The 24,327-nt window shown below is 39.0% G+C and overlaps 1 protein-coding gene across 3 annotated transcripts in view; it reads right to left on the reverse strand.

Annotated features, from left to right (window-relative positions):
- Nucleotides 1–2,677: 2,677 nt before the first annotated feature.
- LOC131435032 (hornerin-like) overlaps nucleotides 2,678–24,327 on the reverse strand; it is a 46,802-nt gene continuing 25,152 nt past the window's right edge. Inside the window, exons 3-11 of one of the 3 annotated variants that reach the window (XM_058602509.1) lie at nucleotides 11,431–11,882; nucleotides 10,838–11,110; nucleotides 10,369–10,691; nucleotides 9,299–10,299; nucleotides 8,932–9,233; nucleotides 7,842–8,871; nucleotides 7,646–7,769; nucleotides 5,083–5,234; nucleotides 2,678–5,011 (exon numbers count right to left, since the gene is read on the reverse strand). In XM_058602509.1, coding sequence (XP_058458492.1) covers nucleotides 4,787–5,011; nucleotides 5,083–5,234; nucleotides 7,646–7,769; nucleotides 7,842–8,871; nucleotides 8,932–9,233; nucleotides 9,299–10,299; nucleotides 10,369–10,691; nucleotides 10,838–11,110; nucleotides 11,431–11,882 — 3,882 coding nt within the window. In that variant the 3' untranslated portion in view covers nucleotides 2,678–4,786. Of the gene's footprint in view, nucleotides 5,012–5,082; nucleotides 5,235–7,645; nucleotides 7,770–7,841; nucleotides 8,872–8,931; nucleotides 9,234–9,298; nucleotides 10,303–10,368; nucleotides 10,692–10,837; nucleotides 11,111–11,430; nucleotides 11,883–24,327 lie in introns of all 3 variants that reach the window. The other 2 variants (XM_058602500.1, XM_058602517.1) reach the window with 2 other exon arrangements.

Consider the following 24,327-nt stretch of genomic DNA (forward strand, 5'->3'; position numbering starts at 1 on the left):
AGGACTAGTTTCCATAGTTCTCCGTTGATAAATTTAAATTTCCGTAGATTTCCGTAGAAAAAATCCAATCTCCGTAGATTTTGTCTACGTATCCGTAGATCCGTAGAAGATGTTCGAATCCGTAGATCTACGGAGATTTCCGTAGATCTGACATCGCTGTTGCACACTCGCGGCTCGCCGTCAGGGATGCCAGGTTATTTTGTTTAAATGTCAATGTTGACCACAAAAATAACGGGGTCACGTTCACGTTCGAGCGCATTGTCAAAAATATATTCTCGTTCAGCTTTTCCTAGCAATATGAAGAATTTTTAAGACTCAGTACCAGTTGATTTTTCTGTCGAAATCTGTGTCATTTTTGTAATCTGTGCAATATTTGAAAAGATTCATCAGTGAACCTGGCATCTCTGCTTGCCGTTCCATTCTGGCAGTGATGAAAGAAGAAACACATTTGATTTCAGCCACAGTTGATATTTGACAGCCTTCAAGAAATCATTTACAGTAGAGACCTCCGGACGAGGGATGATAGCAGTGCTGTCAACTGTTGTTTCCAAAAATCTCTATTTGGCGGAAAAATCTATCTGTACAATATCTTTCTCGAAAAATCGAACATCCATTTGGAGCGGAAACTGATATTGCGACCAAAAAAAAAAGGTCGCTCGAACTGGCTTACCCCTATGAAATCCAACACAAAAACTATAAATCGGTATTTATCTGTATGAAAATTGAAATATCGGTATTTTGGAAGCGCATATCTGTATTCCTGTATCTAGTCCAAAAATCGGTATAAATACCGAGAAATCGGTATAGTTGGCAGCGCATGATAGTAGCAAATACACTGAAAATTATTTTCTGGTAGATCTGTTACCAGAACTCTTTCGAATTACTATTCCGATGAATCGCAAGATTCACAAAGATTTTCATTTCACCGAACAAAAAAGTTGTTAAAAATAACACAAAACGTTTCGAAATGCATAGTAGATCTTAGCATATTTGATATTTAAAATTAGAATAGTGACATGTTAAAACAACTACAATACTTCTATTAATTCTACTATTTTATATTACTCTAGTTTTATATTTCATCATGATTATAGTCACGATTATAAAACTCACCATGAATATCTGATGGTAGCATTTATTATTTTTTGCGATCAATAAATCATTTATTATTTTCTTTATATTTTCTTTTAGTAAAACATTTCAAGAATTTTCTGTGAAATATTCAAGCCTATTAGAACGAAACTCTGGAAGTTATGGACCTTTATCTATGGTTATCTCATTTTACGAATAATCAAGAGCTCGGTGCACAGGCCCAAGATTTCTACTTCGATTGACTTTAAAACTTGACAAAACATTCTTGGAGTGTTTTATTATAAGAAATTATAAAAGAATAAATATGATTTTTTTTTAAATGTTAGATCCTACGGGCTTCCTGGAGTAATTAATTGCTTCCATTGATTTCATAGACAAAAAAACTTCAAACGTGTTTTTCTCGAAAGCAGGTTTTGAAAGTCCGTGTACATCGTCATTGAAAAACTACTGCACCAATTGTTTTCAAATTTTGCACACACTTTCTACATTTGAAAAAACAGACCTTTGGGGAGTTTCAACAGTTACAAAATGTCGGATTTTTTAGTGAAAAATCGTAGTTTTCACTTTTAACAATCACCAAAAATTTAAAAAAAATAAAACAAAATCAAACAGAAACGTTGGGGTCTAGAAAAACTTCTTCTCTAACTATGCTGAGTTCATTTGTTCACTTCTGATTAGTCTGCGCAGATACAGTGGACACCGCAAATCATGATTTTTAAGAAGCGTCCTTAAAATACCTCTTCACCGACTTATTTCTCAATATTTTTCCACGAAAAAATTACAAAACGTTGTTCGATTGATGCCTATTATCATTCAATACATTCGAATTTATTTTATTGAACGATGATTCTTGAAAAAAAATAGTAAAAATGATGATTTTTGACACCAGCCGTTAATTCACCGAATCTGCGGGCCATCTGGCCATCAAACACAATTTGGGACTCTGTGAAATATATTGTATTATAGCTATGTATTATGTGCAATATTTTGAATTGGAGAATGGGGCAAACGCATGAATCACAAGCTGTATCAAATATACAAACATTATTGGAAGGCTTAAACTACAGTGAGATGGACGTGTAACAAGAATGTCAGAATAGATAATGTGCTACAGAAAAACCTAGAACCCCTTCGGTAAAACAAGTACCAATCTAAAACTGTCTCTCGAATGCGAGGAAAACGGTGGACCTCTGTCAGTCGAATTTGATGAACGAATCGAGCGGTTGAACGGTTCAACGGTCTGTTTAGAAATCAGCAAACAATAGTCCCGAATTGGACTCTCGTTGGAAATCCATTGGCCTTTTTTTCTTACAGGGTAGCAACAAACTCAAGGTCTATTCAAACTTTTCCGGTTCGATTCAGTACCGGCACAGCTTCCAATATTTTTCCACTTGTGCCTAGTCAAACTTGTCCAGTGTTCAGTACCGGCACCGTTTCGTATCGGTACTGAGGCGGACAAGTGTGAATTCACGTTTTGAAACGTGCGGATGAATATTGTACCGGAAACGTTTGAATAGACCGTTAGGAAGGGTATTTCTTTTGAGGCCTACAGAAAAAAGTAACTGAAAACAACCATATTGCATGGGTTTATTGTATTTTCATATAATTTATTTTCATTATCATATATTATCTCAGATTGTAATAATAATTTAATTTTGTCTCATTTTGTGTTCCTTTATTTTGCAAATACAAACTGCTGTTTTGCTGCAATACATAGCAATGTAGCGTTCCGTTGATGATCGAAATTTGTAGCAGCGAAAAAAAAGATTTATTTGACTGTCTCTATGAATTGTATTCATGTTGGGTAATTACTTCCGTTGTTTCGTCCGCAGTACTTTGTTTTTTTTTTTTCGCAGCTATTGATTATCTGTATTCTATAAACTTTCTGTTTTCTTTTACCGTCCCTCGTCACAAGCTAACAATAATTGTCTTTTTGTTTATTGTATAATTATAGGTTCTGCTAATTGTTTTCGAAGCGATTCATTCAACTTATTATATACATTGGCTTGGTAGTCATTCCACACATAGTTGTTCCACTGAGATAGGGAGTCCCATAAAGTATTCGAACAAGTCTGTGCAGAATGGCAGTTCATTTATTGTGTTATGTTTCATCGCGCTTGGCAATAAAAAAAAATGAGTGAAACCGATGCATCCAGAATTATGACTAATAGGAGTTTGCAAATGTTTTTTTGTATAGTTGAAATGTAACGAATCTTTTTACGCTGACTACCAGTAAACAACCGACAGGACGGTGCAACGTACAATCGTGTGTAGCAGAGGACAAGGGAAAAATGCAGTTTAGCTGGATAGTGTGGGAGACTGCACCGGGGAGGGTAGCCTAGCTAATAATAATAATAATGATCCAACCAGGCTGTTTCTGTCGCACACGGCGCAGCGATATCGGATCAAACTAAACTACCTTGGATCCGTCGCGGATCTGGCGGCTTGATAGTACTGCGGGATGGTTTACCGGTTTTAATTTTTTTTCGAGGATATACGATTAGGGTTTTTTTGTTGTTGTATTTTTTTTTATAATCAATCTTATTGTAAATTGTTTCAACGATTACTTTTACTGTTAATAAAATAAAACTATACTAAGTCTAGGTCAAATTTGGTATGGTTTCTTCGTCTCGTGGTTGTGAAACGTGTGTTTTAATTTTTAAAAGTTAGAATTTACTACAACTAAAACATAAAAACAACGTTTAAATGAGAGCCAGTTAGGAATGGAACTAAAGGAGAAAGAGTGGGTATGTGGATTTGAATGTATAAAACAACGAAATCAATAGAAAATATGTGAAATGGTTTGCTGATAGAAAAATATGGCTTCTTAAACACAAGTGAAGTCTTATAAAATCTTCATTGACAAGTTGAGTATACGAAATGTTCCCATTGTTGATGATAAAGTTTTCATAGAAGCTAGTTTTACGATCATTCGACGTATTTATGCAGTTTATCTTTTACTCTGGATATTTTCTTATTCAGAATTGGTATTTAAACTCCAACTGATAATATTTACTTGCGCTTTTCTAGAACCTACTTGCATTAAGTAGCAGTTTTGTGATTGATCTGATATCTATCATTAGTGTTTGTGTGTTTCGTTAATAAAGTGTATGCTCAAACTGTTGATTATTACCTGTTCATAGTAGGATTCAACAAACCGCTGGGAAAATAATATTGCATTCGGGTAACATAAACAATCTGTGGACTGTGAAATCTAGTAAGAAATGCAAAAGATTTGAGGATGTCCAAATATACATCTAACTCAACCTTCTAGGTACCGTTTCAGCAGTTACAAAATTAAAAAAAAAAACACAACAGAACTTCATAGCATGAAATCTATTACCTATAGTAGTATAAGCGGCATTCAGACAATAAAATAATTCTTCGTGAGATCTGTAAACAAATTCGACTCGTTTCGATTATGAGAGAAATAGAGTTGGTTACGCTGTTATCGGAAATTTCAAAGATATAGAATTTGTTATTCATTCACTTTGCCTAAAAACAAACTGTTCCGTATTTAAAATAAACAAAACAATAAAACAGGAGAACTTTTTTTGTATATACAGCGTGACTTTTTTTTTGGGTTCTTGTCTATCGGTAGATATGAGGTCTTCTATTTCCCGTCTACGATAGAAACCAATGAGAGCGTTCACTCGTGAATTGCCAGACCCGGCAAATCGACAACCAAGACAATTCAAACCAGATACGCCACACTCGCGGTGTCCATGTGCTGTATAAGCGTACGCATGAAGGCCATCTCTTTGCGAGCGTTTTCGAGGATCACTTTCGGATCCTGCGACTGGCACCGGAGTAGGTTCGGTGCAAAAACCATCGCCAAGTTGGACGAGTCCATCTTCGTGTTGGCTACGACGTCGGGAAGGGCGAATTGTTGCAAAAAGTGAATCAAATAGGTAAGAACCTGCGGCAGAAAAAAGAAATCGAGAATTAAATAGTTTATACATTTTTAAGACAAACGTTGCAAAATCTTACCAAGCGATTAATTTTAGGTAACTTTTCCACTATTGCAGCTGCCTCAACAGGATCTTCGGTAGCGACACAGTCTTCGTACAGCTCATCAGGAATCAGCGGATCGTACAGCTCCCGATACCACAGCTTAAGCAAACTGGCAGGAGCGTGAGCATCTGGAAAGGATTACATTTAAAAACGATTAAAGTAATTATGATTAACTAATAAAAAATTTTTTTTTCATTTTGTGTCATTCTGACATGCGAAACTACAAGGAATACTGTTTCTTCTTCGTGGAAGTCGAACCAAGTTAAGCTGTGCAATTTTGCTTCCGGTCTTGTACTTGACAAATCGTCATTGATAAAGTATGGAAAGTTACACACTTAAATTTTATTGCTGAATCTCGGCAATAAAATGCCTAGATTTGCACGACCGAGTGCTCGGCAAAATGTGTAATTACTGAGAATCTCGGCTGCCCTAAATTTGTCAACTGTCAATTATTGCCGAATTCGATTGAATCATGAATAGCCGAATTATCAGTTATCGAACGTAGAAATGAATGAATCACAAGTTGGGAAAAGGGGGCGTGTCATTATTTTTTATTTTAATTCAGCATACAGAAAGAAAAGAAAACTCCAAAAGGAAGCATCAAAGCTAAACATAATTGTTTCTAGTGCTCATCTACCTTGAAATAAGCAGGTATTTATAAGTATACTAGCGGACCTCTGCAAACTTCTTTGTGCCATTATGTTAGATTAGATGTAAATGAATCAAACTACTTTCAATCAATTCTAATTATTATCGAAAAAAATTACAGGGTTGTGTACGAGACCGATCACGATGACATTAAACATGCAATTTTAAAACTGTCTCTTCAACAGTTTGCAATGTGTAAAGGAAGCCAATAATTGTGAAACACTATCTAGGATACTAAAGCTAATTTTAGGAAATAAGGACCTTCAGTGATTAATTTATTATCGTCAAGTGCGTTCAAGAAATATTTATGATATTTATAGCAAAAGTTTTTTTTGCAAACTTCTGCTTCCGTTCGTAAATAGAGTTTTCTGTTCACGACAAGCACCATCGGTGATTTGTTTGCTATGTTTGAAGCATGTTATTAGGTAACGTTGAATAATGGTCGTACGTGAAGTCCACAACAGATTGGTGTTTTAAAAAAGCCTGTATGAAAATTTTCAACGATGATGTATATCTACGGATTTTTGCTTTCTCTGCGGATCTCGTTTTTAGAACTTATGTATTTTGGTTTATTTCTTTAAAAAACTACACGAAATTGAGAATTATTTAATTATAATCATACAATTTTTGAATGCCAAATTAAAGAAAAATATTTCTCCCCGGTTTTCCTAGTCGTAAATCTACAATCTCATGACACCAATATCTACTTTTTGATAAACTACATTTACCCATTAGAAATAAGAAGTAGATGACGAACCGTTTTCCTTTACTGTATTTTCCGGGTATATTTCGATTCAATACAGATTGACATCAGAAAAAAAAACTGGAAACACTAATGCTGTACGATTTTCGATGCAACGTTGACAGGTATAACGATTTCTGGGTATTTATATTTTGCTTACGTAGCAGAGATTGTGATACCCAATATGGTACAGATAGATTTTTGCGCCGAAATACAAATTTTTGGAAAAATGACCTGGCAACGCTGATTCGATGCGATATTCGATACTCTGATTGGTTTGTCGTTTTGTTCCGAAAAAATTGAAGCTGGTAAGCTGGTTGACATGCTCTGATTGACTATTATAAGTACTTATAAGAAATGGCAACTACTTTTGCACTTCGATGATCAGGCTCAGAATTACCGTATTTTAAAAGATTTTAACCAGGTAATTTAAAGATGGATTTATATTATTTCGCAATGAACATTACATTAGGTCCTGAAAGCAAATGACAGATTCTCTTTGTTTACTTTCTTTTTCAATTATTACGAAATTTTCCTGCATTTTTTTATAGTTTTTTCAGTGCAGATTAAAACATGATAATTCAAGTTATTATTCTCAACAAATGTTTAGAATACCATAATAATCGAAAGAGAAAGTAAATAAAGGAAATCTGTCATTAAAAGCCGGGTATTAATAAACGACATTCATAACAATAATAATCTATCATTTGCACTCAAATCCACCTTCAAAACACCTAGTTAGAAGCGATGAATTTTAGCCATACTCTTTAAGGACAGCGTTTTCTGTAATCCCATCGTTCACCGGTGAACTAAAATTAATAGCGAATTGCAATGCACTGAACAGCCACACAAACGAACACATATTTGGCAGCGCCGCACTGCACAGTGACCAGATGACTACTTGTCGATTCATTAACAACCGAGATACAAGTGCTTAAAATTTCCGAAATTACTTAAAAATCAACCTTAACGTTCACTATACTGAATTGTCCCATATGCTATGAGATTTGCTATACATATGGGACAATTATGCGCAGTATGGCTCTTATACGGAACCTCTTATGTTGAAAGCGTAGATGAAGAGAAGTTGCTTTAAGATGTCAATTCATCAGAGTATATATCACACAATAGCATTCATTTCGAACTTACCCATCATTCCTTTATTCTCGGGAAACTCCCACCGATCCAAACGATTCTTTAGTAAATTAACCTCATCCACATCGGCTGGTACTCGGAAGATTCCTTCGGTTTGCTTTCCATTCAGTAGAAGCACCTAAAAAATGAAACAAAGCTCCAAATTGAAAAAAAAACATCTCTAAACTGAATTTTTTTATCATATTCGAACCTGCTCCGAAAGTGTGGTTTGAATCCAAGGCAGCTGCCTATCGGGGAACTTATCCTTCTGCAGTAACATAACCTCGCCAAGCGTATTGCCGAACATACTGTCGCGGAAGATCTGCTCGCGCGCCTGATTGATGTCGTCTTCCGTTGGTTTCTTGGCTTGCTTGCGACCGGAACTACCTATCCGATCCAACCTCCGGCATGCGATGGTTGCATAGTGGGAAATCTGTACATGAATTGGCCACTTGCCGACCTCCGGGAAGCTGGTTGCAAACGATGGATCTCGATGCCGATTGATATATCCCAACAGTGCCGGTTGGAATGTAGGCGATGGGGGAACAAAAGACAAACAGATTGCCATCAGTTCCCAGCCTCGGATTAACGAATCCCGGCTGGGATTCTCCGTTGTCTGACGACACATTTGTATGTATAGCTCGTCTCTCAGTTGTGCTTGACCCATCGCCATTGCGATGATATCGATTGCCACCGAGTTCAGACTCATTCCGACACGGGCCTTCCGATCGCCCATATAAATTTGAACCAACTTGAACAACTCGGTGGCCATCTTCTTGCCAGCTTTATCCCTCGCCAGCGAGAGCATCGGTCGACTTATGGCGTTCGGTGTCCAACTCAGCATATCCTGAATTGACGATTTTTTACGGAATATTCCCTTCGAATGTAGATTCAGATTGTCCTGGGCAAACTTTTCTATATCACACTCCTTCAGCAATGCCATCTCAGCAATTTTTCCATTGCCACCGACTACACCACCGGGACCATGAGAAAGCAAATTTTCTTGAAATCGTTGCAGCAGACTCGCTTTGTTAATCCCCTTCGGTTGGTGTGGTTGCGATCCCGTCTGACTACTGTCACCCGATGCGCCCCTATCGACTGAATCGGACACAAAACCCGAACTCTCCAAACTTTGTTTGGCCACGTGAAAAGGCGAATATTTGTGCAGAGGTGGATGGTTCTTTACCGGGCTGTAAATCTGATCCTGAATGCTTTCCAGTTTTGCCGTCACCTCTTCGGATCTAGAATGAAAACAAGAAAATAACACATTTGCAGTAGCAAACTATCTAGTGCCTACTCACATATCTTCTTTTTCCTCGCGATCACCAAAATTAAAATCGAAATTATAGTATGAAACACCACCACCGTCGTCCTTTCGGTAGGCTCCATACTCCTCGTAGGGATAGTGCGCCAAATAATCACCGTGGCCATCCGAATGGTCCGAATCTTCGTTGTCCGGTTCGTGACCCGAAAACGAGTGCTCCGATTGACTGTCCGAATGAAATGAATCCGAATCCAGGAACTCACCGAGCCCGTAACAGCCGGACAGTTTGGCCTGCTCCAAAATATAGTGCTGAAGTGGTAGCAGATGTTCCAGTTTCTCCTGCAATACAAAAAACAAAAACCCAGTTGTAATTATTTCCATTGTTACCACTGTTGTCATCCTACCTTATCCCAGTTACAATAGAGCGGCGAAGTATTCCCGTTGTCGTAGTCGAAATCGAAGCCCGTACCTTGGTTGACCGTGTGCGACTTGCTCTTCTTTCTTTCCTGCGGTAGTTGCCCATGCGGCTGTTTGTTGTGCGAAGACGAGTTATTCGATGCAACGGAACCGGTGCCGGAGATTTTCTCCAGTGTTTGCTGTTTCTGTTGCATCTCTTTGTTGTGCCTTTCCAAATTTGGTTTGTTGAGATTCAGCGAGAACTGATCTTTACTAGTGGTGGTGGTAGTTTTCTGCAAACCGGCCGCCACTACGGCGGCAGCCATTTCCGATTGACTAGAGGATAGCTTTGCACTCGAAGAAGACGCTTTCTGAAGGCCGACATTTTGCGGTCCACTGCCGCCTCCCATGGAAATCGAACTGGGCGAAACTTTGCCCTTGTCGATCTTCATTTTATCCAAATATTTTTCCGGCTTACTCGTGAGGTCCAGATTGAACAGCTCGGAATCGTTACTTTTCTGACTAGATTTACTGTACCCGCCTGCCTGCGAGGCTCCCGGCGAAAGTTCCACCATCAGAGCCGAAGGTCGTGCGATTTTTTGCTGCAATTGTTGGTGCGCTTGCTGGGGGCTTATCGGACTCTGCGGACTAGAGTCACTCGAGTGTTTCTGCGATTGTTGCAGCTGCTGCTGTTGTTGTTGTTGTACGGAGGACGACTTTACCGAGGAAGTAGTTGTATGACGCCTTCGAGTGACGGGCGTATTCTCCACCGATTTGAAATACTTTTCATGCATGGAATCATCGCTGGCACCACCGTTGTTGCCATCGAAGCTACCCTTCCGATGCGATGAACCATGTTGTGGCACTTGCTGACCCGATTGAGACGTCTGGTGATGGGGATAGGGCCGGTTGGACACGGGAGTGCCGGTCATCGGTCCTGCCGATGTGATACCAGCCGATGAAAGAAAACTTCCGGAGCGGGTCAGTGAGACCGAAAACGATGAAGGATCTACTGAACAGAGAGAAATCAGTTAGGCAAAGGGGTATTCCGAACTACCAAAGGCATCTCGAGACTTACTTGCAGAATAATCAAAACTTTCATGTTTTGATACCAAGCCGCTGCTGCCGTCTTTCAAGCCGGTACTATTGGACTTAGAACCCATGCCGCCATCATGGATGAACTTTTTCTTAAACTGGGGCGTACTCATCGAATGCGAGGGAGATGAAAGGTTGCCACCACCGGCCAGATCTGAAGAGTTCGACATCGAGTAGGACAGCATCTGATGGGGCGGTGGTAGTGGTGAATGGTGCAACGATGAGATGCCAAGTTTTTCGGCCGAAGATGACGGTATCGAATGAGGAATGTTGTGCGAACTTGAACTCTCCTGCAGCATCCGGTAGCTATAGGTAGAAAGGGCGAAAGAATAGTAGGGCAAAACGGAGATCGTTACTCAACACAAGCAACCTTGCGAACACGGAAAACAAAAAGAAATTCTACCACCAACCACCGGAAAGCCAACAGAAAATAGAAGGGATGCGGGACTTACCAGTTATCCCCAGCAGAGCTAACGTGTTTTTTCCCGGCAGTTCCGGTGCCCATTCGTAGGCTACCGCCATCCTGCATACGCCGGTGGTGGTAACCGTGCGTGCTGGACAGACTGCTGTCGCTGGACTTACCCGAATCGAGATACTTCTGACTGCTGCGGGATGAAGTACCTGAGCTTGGATGACCGTGCCTGCAAAATTTATGAGAATCGCCCGTGCCAGTGCGGCCACCCATCGGAAACCCTGCATCGGTGACGGTGGTTTTGGGTGGTAGCCTGATAGAATTACGTAGCATCGAGCATCGAGCAGGATAAAAGTTTTCAACACACAACGAATTTTAGACACATCAATTCACACGACACGACGTCGAGAAGTGGTGGGGTTGGAGGTAACAGAAGATTTGGTAGTTGATTTGTGTGCGTAGCATACATACGAAAAGAAAAAGAGAAACGAAAAAAAGGAAACGTAAAAATCTCACTCGGTTGCAATCAAGAAGCATTTGACGTTCGCTGGAACCTCAACGCGGAACTAATACAAGCCATACGACGTAATCTACTAAGCATTTTTTTGTTTGGAAAATCCATCCCGGGCTCACCTGTGCTGTAGACTATGCCGACCTTGGGGACTGGCCAACAGGTCGCTATTGCTTCGTTTGTCATGAACTCCACCGCCGCCGCCGCCGCCACTTCGATGTCCGGAGCTCGAACTTCGATGATGATCCCGATCCCGGTAATCCATAACTCCGGTGGCCGTTCGATGGCCGCAGCTTTTCCCTACCGTACCGGAACCGCTTCCGCTCCCGCCGTGGTGTTTGTTGGACGCATAGTGCTGCAGTGTACCACCGTGACCACCGCTGCTGTCCTTCCGATCGCCCGGATCGGTGTTCTGCTTCAGAGTTTGCAGTTTTGCCAACGGGATGATATCACAGTTCTGCGGCCGATGCCAGACGGTCTTTTGCGAGGCCACGTTGTAATAGTAGAACCGGCAGGTGTTGGTGTCGAACAGTTCCCACCACTGGGACGCATCGGTGCGCTTGATGTTGACGCCCTGAAAGATGCCAATGAATCGGATGTTAGGTACATTTTGGACACCAAAACAATAGCAGCAAAACAAAAAAAACACACATAATTCAGCTGTTTTTCAAAGAAGGACGAATCTTACAAAAGTAAACAAACCGAGTTTCTCTCACCTACCAATAAATGCTACGAGATCCTACAATTTTGCATAAACATTCGGATTCCATAAAAATCTTAATCTTAGAAACACAATAAATTATATTGGGCGAAACTGTTTGTTTACGTAAGTTTCGCCCTTCGTGTTCCATGCCTACACGCAGAGAAATGAAGCATGTTTAAACCAACAAAACTGTTAGTATGTTTTTAAATTTGATTTATGATGATTTCTAACTAGAATATGATTGTTTTGAACTAATTTTTCAATTCAACATCACAGTGTTCTCTGTTTGATTTGAATCAAAATTTTTGTCTAGTCAAATGAAAAAAATATTTGTTTTGGCTGATTCTATTGTTGAAATAAACTAACTATTTATTACATGTCAACCAAAGTTGAGTTGATGTTATCGGCAATGTCTATGTTCATTTAGGGGTTAGCCAAATTTTGTGCTAGGGCACATAACCGTAGCCCGTATTGTTGACCTACAATTGTACTTCTTGAATAAAGATTGATTGTTGTACTCTTGAATAAAGATTGATTCATGAACCTCAGAACGGAGTTCCCAAGAAAACTTGTTGACTATTAGCTACTAAGCATCGAAGCAATTGCATGGGTGTGTCTACCAGGCAAATGTCTGTGATATTTTCCGTTTATTAAGTGAAAATAAAAAAAAATCTAATGCGGCTACGCCACATCGTTTTGGTTCATGTGCTGTCCGTCGCTACGGCTCGTTTGGACTTAACTAAAGCAAAGAAACCTAGTTTTGAGTAGGCCGGGCCAACGAATCGGTTACTGGTTTGTATGCCAGAGGCCGCCGCTTCCGATAGCATTCGGCGAAACGGCTTTCGGCGAAATGGCTTTCGGTGAAATGACCCGCTCCCCTCGGCATACACCAACATGGGCCTGTTTCCGTTAGGACAAGATACCAAATTCAACCAAAACTGAATAGAACAATTATGGTTTTATGAAATCGGAAGTTCATTCGCTGAATTTACTAAGAAATCGACTTCGGTTCTAGTTCTTGTTTCCTACAAACAAATTTCAAACTGAATCGATTACTGGATTTAGAATCATTCTCAACAGAATAAAACGCTGGCTTTGGCTCTGTCACTTGTTGCTACAGTAGATAAAGCAACGAATGATGCTTTTCGTTTCGTGTTAAATGAAGCGATAACAAAGGCCGCATTTAGGCGGCGCTTGGTGTTTTTTTTTTGCGAAGCTGATAGCATAGCTTTCTCTCGGGCTAGTATTTTGAAGTATAACTGTGTAGTGTGTGTGCGTGCGTGTGTAGGTCCGGCTAGACTGGGGAGCAATGTGATGAATAAATTAACACTTTTAAATGTATAATTTTTAAATAGCCGTCATTAGTTTTTTTCTTTCAAAATTATCAACAAACTGCACTGCAAGCTATTAAATGTGCTGTTGTTGTTGGGTACTGCGAACAGAAGCCAACTTCACTAGACGGATTATGGGCTCCGGTTGGTGGGGTAATTTAACTTCTAAAGTTCATTCGCGCTATTTGGCGAAGCATGACGTAAAAGATCAGCTTGTCACACACAAAAAAAAAACATAAGAGTGAAAAAAAACTATGCCAATCCAATTGTGCCCAGCAAAGTAGAAGGAAGAACAAGTTACATACCGTGTTAAACATTGAGGCCCGAGTAGCAACGGTAGAAACGTAGTATTAATGAAATCGAAAGCATGGCAAAAGGGAAATTTACGAGCTCAATTAACAAATTACTGACTTGGTTGTACGACGTCAGGCGACGGCTAGCTAGCTAGCCAGCCGAACGAGAGCCAGATTTGGTTGGAATACGCGTCATGTAGCAGGCAGTACATGTGCAGTGGGGAACTCTACAACTACCCATCCACCCCCCTACTGTATTCATGAGCATTGAGCATACACTTGACTTGGAAAGAAAGTGAAATGCTCTCGGGGGCACCGATGCGTACCAGGATTCCAAGGAATTGAATTTCGTTTTCGCCGGAGTTTGTTTTTCCAGTGGCCACTGGACCGAGATTTCAGCATGGAATTAGGTCTGTGTGATGGTTTCGATCAGACGATTCCTTGTTTTTGGTTTTTGTTGTGGGTGTTGTTCAGTCTGGTATTTTCACCAAAACTACTCCAATGTTCCGAACTCGTTAGTCGAAAATCGTATAAGGCTTTGATCCTATAGTTCAATTATAGATCTCAAACTGACATAACAATGCGTATTTTCCCAGAGTTATGCTCAATGTTCTTTGCGTATGATAATAACGTATGATAATAGCGTATGATAATAACAAATTCTCCTTTCGTTTGAGTAGAATTCTCAGTCATTCTTGTATTGAATAGTAGTTTTTTAACTACCCGTCGAACAACCGCAAAGGTTAAAGCCGGGTATAAATAAACGACATTAATAATAATAAGTAACTTTTTGATCGTTGGTATAAAAGGAAACACAAAATGTGATGAAGCATTTTGCATATCATTCATATCCGTAAATATTATTGTGGGGTTCTTCAAAATACTTTTCATTGACTTTTAAATAGAACAAGAAATATTTGTTTGATTAACAAAACCTACAAATTGAAACAGTTTTGAGCCAAATTTAGCTAAATCTATACGTTTCATTTTTCATCGTTGCTCTAGATCAGGGGTTCCAAAACTATTTTGGGTCATGGACCCCTTTACTAAAATTAACTTAGACCTCAGACCCCCATCAACTAATTTCTTTAAAAATTTAATTTCTTGCTTTTTTAATATTGATTTAAAATACTTACCAATTTCTGCGTATGGTCAAATTAACACAACTTTTTTTAGCGTGAATATTTCAAATACCAACTTATATCAAACAATAGGGGGTCGATTTCTAGACCTCGTTGACCCCCAGTTTTCGTTTACGTCGACCCCCGCTAAAAAGATATAGACCCCAAGGGGTATATATCGACCACTTTACGAACCCCCGCTCTAGATTAAGGTTTGAAATTTCAAATTGGCTTCACCATGCATTTTCGGAACCGGATATCAGATCCGGATACAATCCAATGGCATCCTATGGGACCATAAGACCTTTCATTTGAGCCTACGTTTTGTGCAAATCAGTTGAGCCATTTCGGAGAAAATGGAGTGAGTTCCATTGTGGAGTTTTGACTTCCATTTCCAGAACTGGTATAGCATAAACCGGTTTGTTTGGCCTAACTAACTAACCAGACCTGCACAACTGAAGAATTATATGGCTAGTAGTAGAAGCACGCTCTTGAAATTGAGATTTCTCTACCAGTCAGCCTGTCCGATCCGGAATAAATACAATAAATACAGAAAACAGAGTACACATTTCTTCTTTGTCTATTCTTCACGCCGTTTTCCTTGTTACTCTGGAACCGGAAGACGGATCTGAATAATGTTCAATAGCAGGCTATGTGACCACAAGACCTTACATTTCAATCTTATACCGTTAACGTTTATTGATCAGAGCGGCCGAGAGCTGACCCAGAGTCGCTCAAATAACTTTTGAGATGTTTGTTTTAGCAACCTGGGGTCGTTCTAGTTCGGATTCCAATCGCGTAGTTTCGCTCTGAACCTTTTCTCGGTCGCACCACGACATCCATGCGAGTTTGTTTATTTTTATTTCTTTTTTTATGAGTTGTTGTTTAGGGCGCGTACCACGTGTTCGTTTTACTCGGAGTCAGAGTCGCCTACGTGTAGGTTCAAAAACGAAACGGTATTAGTATGCGAAAATTTGTCTAGTAGTTCCCGAGAAAACGTTGACGTATTTTACTCCGTTGTTCCTGAGCCGGCCATCGGACCTGGGCAAATATTAAAACGAGGAAAATTTAAAATTTGTAGGATTTTTATTTATAACTACGTTTATTGGAACCGGCTTAGCGGTATTCGATTCAGCTCGACGAAATTAGCAAATGCCTGTATGTGTGTGTGGCAAATACTGCCACTCAATTTTCTCGGATTTTCACAAACTTAGATTCAAACGAGAGGTCTTACGGTCTCATACAAAATTCCTGAATTACATTTGGATCAGGGTGATATGCACCAACAGAATGAAAATAATGTCCGTCACTTTTCTCGAGGATGGCTTAACCGAATTTTACCTTATTAGATTGGGCTGAGAGGTCTTCAGATGTCATAAGAATTTCCAGATTTTCATTCAGATCCAACTTTCGGTTCCGGAGACAGAGTGCTTAGAGTAGAAATGTAAATTTAAAGAGTATTTTTTCCTAGGTAATCATGTGATGAGTAGCGAATTCTTTGAATTGGCTAATCAATTTCTCTAGTTTGCAGATCAAGATAGTCTGTTGTCAAATTAATTTATATCAGGTTTTCAAAAAATCAATCGCAAATTAGCAGGTCCGACAAAAAATATCCATGTCCGATTTCCACTTCTAACATTGCAAGGAATTTGAGCTGCTCTGCACTGACGAGTCGAAGACGAAACGTAGAGAATAGTGAAAACGGTTATGTGCCCATAGCACAAAAACGACATTTAGCCAAACCTCTAAACAACCAAAATCTGTGGTCGGCCACCAGTTGAGTCGCCTATTTGTTTCCTTCGGGAGGACAGTAAAGACATTGCACTTCGGTGCAATATAAAAAAGTGTTTTGCAAGTAGCGTTAACTTTACGTCTGCTCAACGGTTTAAGTTGAACTGTTTAAGTTTGCACTGAGCAGTTCAATTTGAACTGCTCTGCACTGACGAGTCGAAAGCGAAACCTTTTGCAATGTAAGGAAGTTTTCAAATTTCAAACCGCCATAAAAAATCGTAGAAAATCTTCCAAGTTGAGCTCAAAAAAGTTCCAATTTTGAGGTTTATGGTCATACGAACTGTTAGATAAACTGAATAGAAGATGCAGAGAATTCGAAAGTTATTTAAAATTTTAAACTGTTTCAGTTTGTAGTTCAGTTTTCGGTTTAGGATTTTCCGGAAATAGTGATCAAAATCTTTAAAATGAAGTTCATTTCATTTTCTCAAATATGATTCAATCGATTCTCACTAACTTAATAGTATTGGGAGTACAAATTACATAAATCAAAAATGAATTCATTTCAAAATAAAAAGAACTTAAAGATTAATCAAAATATCGTCCATCGTTAATTACTACTTGTCCCCACCTCTCAGGCTATTTTCGAATTCCATCTCAAAAAAAATGTCTCGTCTTTTGAGGTTTTCTAAGTTTGAAGTCAACTTCCGATTTCTGCGAAAGAAGTAAACCGATGACCTGCCATAACGTGCTGCCTCCGTCAGAACTACCAGTAATTAGAAGGAGCAATGTAAGGAGAATACGGCGGATGTGAAAAAAAGATACCCACTTGAACGTCTCCAATTTTTTTGCACGACTTTTGCGACTTGAGGCCGAGCGTTGTCATGCAGGAGAATAACTTTATCACGTCTTTGCTTGTATTCCGGCCGTTCTTCTCGTAATGCACGGCTCAAACGCATCGACCGCCCGTTTGTGGTATTGCCTGGTTGTAGCCGCACAACACTTTTTTTGGTCCCACCAGATGCACAACATGACCTTCGAACCATGAATATTTGGTTTTGGTGCTGATGTTGAGGTCGATGATAACAACTGACCGGGCAGAGCATAGCATTTTTTCTTCTTATGGGTATCATAGAATATCCATGTTTTATCCCCAGTAACAATCCGATGTAAAAAAAATACCTTTATTTGTTGCCTTTAAATCAGCTGCCGCAAATGAAAAATCCCCTGTCACTGTTTCTCGGTTTCAGTTCATAAGGCACTCAACTGTCTTGCTTTTGAATCATTCTCATGATTTTTAATCGTACAAAAACTACTTCTTGGGTCACTTCCAATCATTCTCCAAGTTCCTCTTGTGTCTGATTCGGATCTTCATCGAGTAATGCCTTCAACCGTTGCTTAGGTAACACAAAATTATTTATAATTAACACAGTGAAAAACAAAATCTAAAAAAAAAACTCGAAGCAAAATGAACTGAATATTAATGACTCTGGAAACTATCGACACCAGCTGTCACTGTTCAATATTCGTAACAGCCAAACCCAGCGCGGTAAAATTTCATTTTCAATCGAATATTATTAGATGAAAATGAAATTTATGGCCATTGACTATCAGCATCGGATTCCTTCTCATTCATTTGACCTTTGCTGTCATACTCAAATGAAGCTCCTAGAATTCTTCTTCAATTGAATGATCGTATCTAGTCATTTGAAGTTGTGCTTGCTCAGTTTCCAGTGCCAAGTAGTACACATGATTTATTGTCTTCACTGTGGGTAGTGAGCAAGTTCCAATTAATAAACATGAACATAAACTTGATAACAAATATTCTCTCCGGTCAGAATAATAAATAGACGGTGGCGATTTGAATTTTCGATTATCGCCAGCAAGTTTGAATCAATCACCCTTATTCTGAATAACGACGTATTAATTTATCGATCGTATTTCATTTGTATTCCCAATAACGCTAGCCAAATCAAGAATCAGAATAAATTGGCTCATAACGGCACGTTCCCCATATTATCGAGGATTTGTGCCAAATCAAAGGTAGCTAGGATTCGGTCGAACCATATTCGATCGAAAAATCAATACGTCGTTATTCAGAATAAGGGGCAATAATTTTGGACTGTTTGGAATGTATTGAGATGAGTTCCAAAATATTTAAAATGAAAACAGAAAGAGGAAACAATCAATTGATGTTTATTCTGTTGTTGATATTTCAGCTATCATGACTAGTATACCTTTCATCTGTTATCTTGAACCAATTCGAATGTTTACAAGAACCTCATTTGAGGGCCGCTCTCACACTATTGAAAGTATTATTTTGTTGCTTCAAGATATCAACTGACGGTGGTTAAACTGAGCTTCGACAGGATGAGAAACGAATGAGGAAGTAAATTCTGCCCGTTCGGCACGTCAGCGAAGGTTGGGCGTCAGGGTGGTGTCAGAGTGAAAGCGTTACGCGAAGCGTCTGGACGCGTGTGTGAACTAGTTACAGTTGATCAAAGCAAACCTGTCAGAGTGAATGCGACGCGAAAACAGTACATCGCATTGATTCACTCCGCGCTCACTCTGACATCAACCTTAGAGTGCAAAGTTTACTACAGTAGAGTGATCGTCAGTGTGAGCCACTGTCAGTTTCAATTGAATTGCACTGATCAGAGTTATCTTTTCAAAACGGGCCAAACTAATTTGTACTTCCAATATTTCGAAACCATTTTAACTTGTAGTATTTTGATGAATCTTGCTGTAATATATAAGAGAAAATGGATAATGTAAGAAATGCATCATTTCACCATTAGATAGATTAAGGTCTGAGGCCAGTGTGTTTTAGAGGGCTATTTTCACGCTTCAAGTCTGATTTTCTCAGAAACGGTGATGAATATAAAAAAAACCCAACTGACAATCTCTTAGAAAATTAGTTAAGATTATTCTGTGAAAATTTCAGAATGATTCATTGACTTTAGCGGTCGAAGAAGTCTTTTTTCTGAAGGAAGAATTGCATAGCTGAAAACGCCGTCTTTCAACTTGTTCGTTGAATATCTCCCCTTCAAAAGCATGGATCATAAATCTATCCTGACAATGTCTAGATCATTTAATTTAGATGCGATTAGGGCATAAAAACATATATGTTGTCGCGATAAAAATGAAGTGAATGTTATTTTTGTGAAGGTAAGTCGATTGCTATGCGCACGCCATTTTTTCAACTCCAGTTTCCTGGTAACGTAACGAAAAATGAGAGAGAAATAAAATCGGCTCAGCAAGGCTGCCAAACAAGCGGTAGCTTATATGCTTATATATGTCAATCCCACTCGACCGATTGATGTAGTCAAACTTGTAACCGAAAATATCGAAACTTTTCTGGCCACCCGGTTCATCGAGAGTCATTTTGCAAATATGCGAGAGAGCATGGAGAGAAATGTAATACGCAGAGCGAGACATGTGGTTATACGCGACCTACTGGCCTCAGCCCTCGGCAGTCGGATCCCGGACATGCATAGACTTTCTTGGCAAAATTCATTAGTAGGCCTCTTCTGATTCCTCCGGTTCTTGGTAGTATAAAACAAAAACCATCTTTTTCATCAAATTCAATTTCAAAGAAACTAATGAGATGACTATTGGTACAATTACCCGATTTTTAGGTAATACAATGTAGTAAATATGAACAATTAAAAAAAAAAAACAAAACATTGCTGAACCGTTTCGCAACGCATCTGGCTTTGTCGTAACGCTGGGCAGGAACATAAATCACTGAGTATTACAAGGAAAAACAATTCAGCATAGCAACAAACTTCAAGTGTGATACACGCACAATGAATTGCATTAAAAAAAACACCCTAAACATGTTGCCCGCCGGTAGACAATTAATTTCCTACCGTGCCAAGGGTCCGCGTCCGGACCAGCTAGGCGCAAGGAATGTGACCACATGGCACAGACAAACCGACACGCGAACCAATCCCACGTTGAATCGCATTGCGTGAAGTTTAATTGTCCAGCGTCAGGGCGGTCGAGTGCACGGAATCATGTCTCGTACGAAGGAGCGTGACACAGTGTTTAAATTTCCTCATTCATGGAGCACATTGCGGGAAAGGTTTTTTTTGTTTGTTAATTGTTTCGAACCAACCTAACTGGTATTAGGACAATTTTTATATAATTGAATTGATTGAATCGCCGCAAATACCTTGGCTAGGTCCAGATGCATAGGTGATTTCAATGCTGATTTTAAGGTAGAAAGATAAACCGGTTCTACTACCAACAAACAAACAAGAAAAAACTACCCATCTCAGTCATGATAAAGGATCGAGAGTTGATTCCCCTTACACCCGACAATTCACCTAATCCTTTGCGACCTGAATATGTCACACATTTTGTGCCTGTATACATCCTGCATTCTACCCTATTGTAATCCTGTCCCAGTTTTTTTTTGTAGTTGAAAAATGATGTGTCCCATTTTGTCCATTGAATCCTTGAGTTTTGACATCGTCAAACGTAAAGTAGTAATTCAATTCCCGTATTATCTGTTTTAGCAAAAAAAATAAGCGCCTCTTAAAGAGAAAGCTTGCGTCGAGGGGCAGCGTTTCATGGAACGGCCAAAATAACAACGCTATCCACGCCACCGGCTAATAATAACAATCAATTAAAACTATTTAGAAACGTTGATTGTAAATTTCCTCTCAATGTTTTTTTTTTTAAGCAACTTAGCAAGCATCCAACAGCAGCAGCAGCAGCAGTAGTAGTCAAGTATCGGGTTTCGTGTAGAGTTTATTTCATCTGCTCATCATCCTCGGACGGTCGAGTGTCTAAACAGCTTAAATCTTATATCTACTCTCTCTCTGTCTCTCACTCGCGCTACTAGACGTATATGTTTATGCATTTTCCTATCCTCCGCCAGCCAAACCAGGCAAGTAGTTCATTCACTCGAATTTCATCGACACTCCCGGAGTGACTCCAGCCGATTCGAGCAAGGCACGACTCTCGATTGGATAATTGCTGATAATACATGTGGTCACTTTTTTTTGTATCTTCCTACCGTCAACTATACTTTTTCGGTCCACCATCATTCAGGAAATCGACGCGCACGCGTTTTGTTCACTTGCATAGTTCTATGCTCGCTCGCTCGCTTCTGAGCCCACCACCGTGTGATGAGTCATGTCCGTTCTTCGGTGAAGCGTTATTTTGCTGTGCACGCATCCGTTTTTCACTTTTTAATAATCAGTTGGGCAAGGTTGGGGTAGATTTTGTCTTGAAGAAGGTTGATTAAACGTCAGATCCATTATTAGGTTGGTCACAGAATAATTCAAAATATAAACTTGTGTTCACTTGAAACTGGAGATGCACAGTTTATTTTTTGAACAGTTTCAGTTGTGTTTTAATGATTTACTTTTCAGTTATTCGACTTTATTCGTCGAAATTACAAAATGTCGGTGTGTATATGGCTGGAATGACAATTTACAAACATAGATTCAAATTAAAGGTTCTTGGTCCCATAGCATGTTGTTGAGTTTTTTTTTCGAATCCGAATTCCGGTTCCAGAGTAACGGGGTAAAATGCTTAAAAAATGTGCAATCGATTTTCTCAGAGACCGCTCGACTGATTTGTACACATTTCTCTACGTATTATTTAAATGTGACTCAAAACAATTCTTATTTACTTTTCTTGAATGAATTTTTGTTTGTAGTTTATGTTGGTTGATTGCCAAACAAACCGACTTCGGCTATATAGTTCAATAACTTAACTGAACCGATGAACAGAATACGGTGATCTAGAATACTTAAAGGTATCTGCAGATTCGACGAGACTTATGAAGGCCAAGCAGATTTTTCGTCATATAAAGAGTGTATCGAAAATAAGCTATCCACATACATTTGTGTTGTACGCATGTATTTGTGATGGGTTTTCATGCTCAGATCACAGCATGCTGTGCGTTTGGCTGTCAGCTATCGTTTGTTTACTTGTTTATGCGGTTGAAATTCGGCGTTTTTAATATGTCGCGTATTGATAAGGAAGTGAAAACTAAGGTTCTAGATTAAGGGTATTACTGTGCTAACATTGGCGAAGCGGTTTGAAATTCATCATACCTTTGTTAAAACCATCATCAATAAGTTTGTGGAACACTATTCTCTTTTGAGCTACCAGGAATTGGCCGAAAACCCGGTTCTTCGAACCCGAAACTGGACCAGAAAGTGGTATCTCTAATCATGAAGAACAAATCAATGTCAATACGTGATTTGACCAAAAAATCAGGAACGAGTGTCCCGGTGATTTCGCCTCTTGATACGCTTCCAGGTCCACAATAGTTTACCGTCGTCCTTGGGGAAAAAAAACCTTCCAGGTTCACAATACTTTACTGTCGTCCTTGGAAAGGATGTGAGCGATACGGACAGATCGATTCAAGTGGAGAAATTCGGTCGAAAGGTACTGGTATGGCAAGCAATATGTTCCTGTGGTTTGAAGTCAACCATTTTTGACACTACCGGAACAAACCAGTTCCTCATTAACTAAATAAATCAACTAGAGGTAACAGCATATGATTCAATCCAAGTGAATATTAACAATTTTAAAACAAATCTAATTCTGACTCGGCCATTCGAGTCAACCGAAACCCACTCATACTGTATAATGCGTATGTCCCTAGCATAATTTAAATTGGTACCCGTAGTTGCGCATATCAACACTAAACCAAGCGTTCATAATGATTTGCCCCCTTACCATGAAATCGTGGTTGTTCCTTACATTCAAGTTTGCATCTGAATATAAACTACTTAAATTACACGTATTATTTTAGTGGAACATTTTGAACGTTAGAAATGCTTTGGTGAATCAAGTTTAACATCACTTGTTTGCCGAACATAGCAAATACTACAGATAAACTGAACTACTTAGACTATGTTATGAATTTATTGCCTGGAAGTGAAATTCATAGTTCTTATTTGTAGATTTCTCAGTCTAAAATGTAAGGCAGACGATGTATTTGTTGAATTGCCCGACGTTTCGACTGTTTTTGATGGCAAAACTATAGAATTTTTTTGATGCCAAATGTCTTAGAAATATATTTAAAAAACGCATTGAATCGAACCAGAAACCATTTCTTCTACATGCATTTCGTCAATTAAACTGGACAGCATTTCCACTGCCATCGTGTGAAGCACGCTGCATGCATATCAATATACAAACACTTAAAGAACGTCGTAATCTTCCAATGCTTTATTTTAGTAACGACATTATATCTCAATCATCATCTTCATAGTAGTGCGATTAAATTTGTATGTTCCAGGCCGTTAAATATGAACACGGAAATTATTTTTAGAAAGACACAATAGAACAAATTATGCAAAGAACAGTCCAGTCAATCGAATCATGCGTCACTATAATCAATTTTGTAATCATCTCGTCCTAAGTATGTCAAAAATCAAATTGAAACCCAACTTTATCATAGAAATAATGCGTAGTATAAGTAAACATTGTTAATTTTCTTATATCTAGTCTACATTTGCTTGTCGAATAAATAAATGAATAAATACAAAATCGACTTTGGGATTTGGGATTTTGAAATATCCGAAATCGAAAAATCTTGTTTTTATGCCAAATGTCTTAGAAATGTCTGAACCGGCGAGATTTGCTGTAATCTTGAAAAAAAAAAAATTTATTTTAAATAATCGACAATTTTCAAGTGTCGACATAAAAAAATTCTGGATAACAATTCAGATCTCGACGTTTCATACGTTTCTAAGACAAGACAAGAAAATCACAAAACTTTGGAAAATTCGCATAAAATATCCGCGTAACTTCAGAAATCCGCGTAACTTCGAAAATCTGCGTAAAATAGACCCCAGTGTATTAGAAATAA

The sequence above is a fragment of the Malaya genurostris genome, chromosome 1 (assembly GCF_030247185.1).
Source record: "Malaya genurostris strain Urasoe2022 chromosome 1, Malgen_1.1, whole genome shotgun sequence".
Taxonomy (NCBI): Eukaryota; Metazoa; Arthropoda; class Insecta; order Diptera; family Culicidae; genus Malaya; species Malaya genurostris.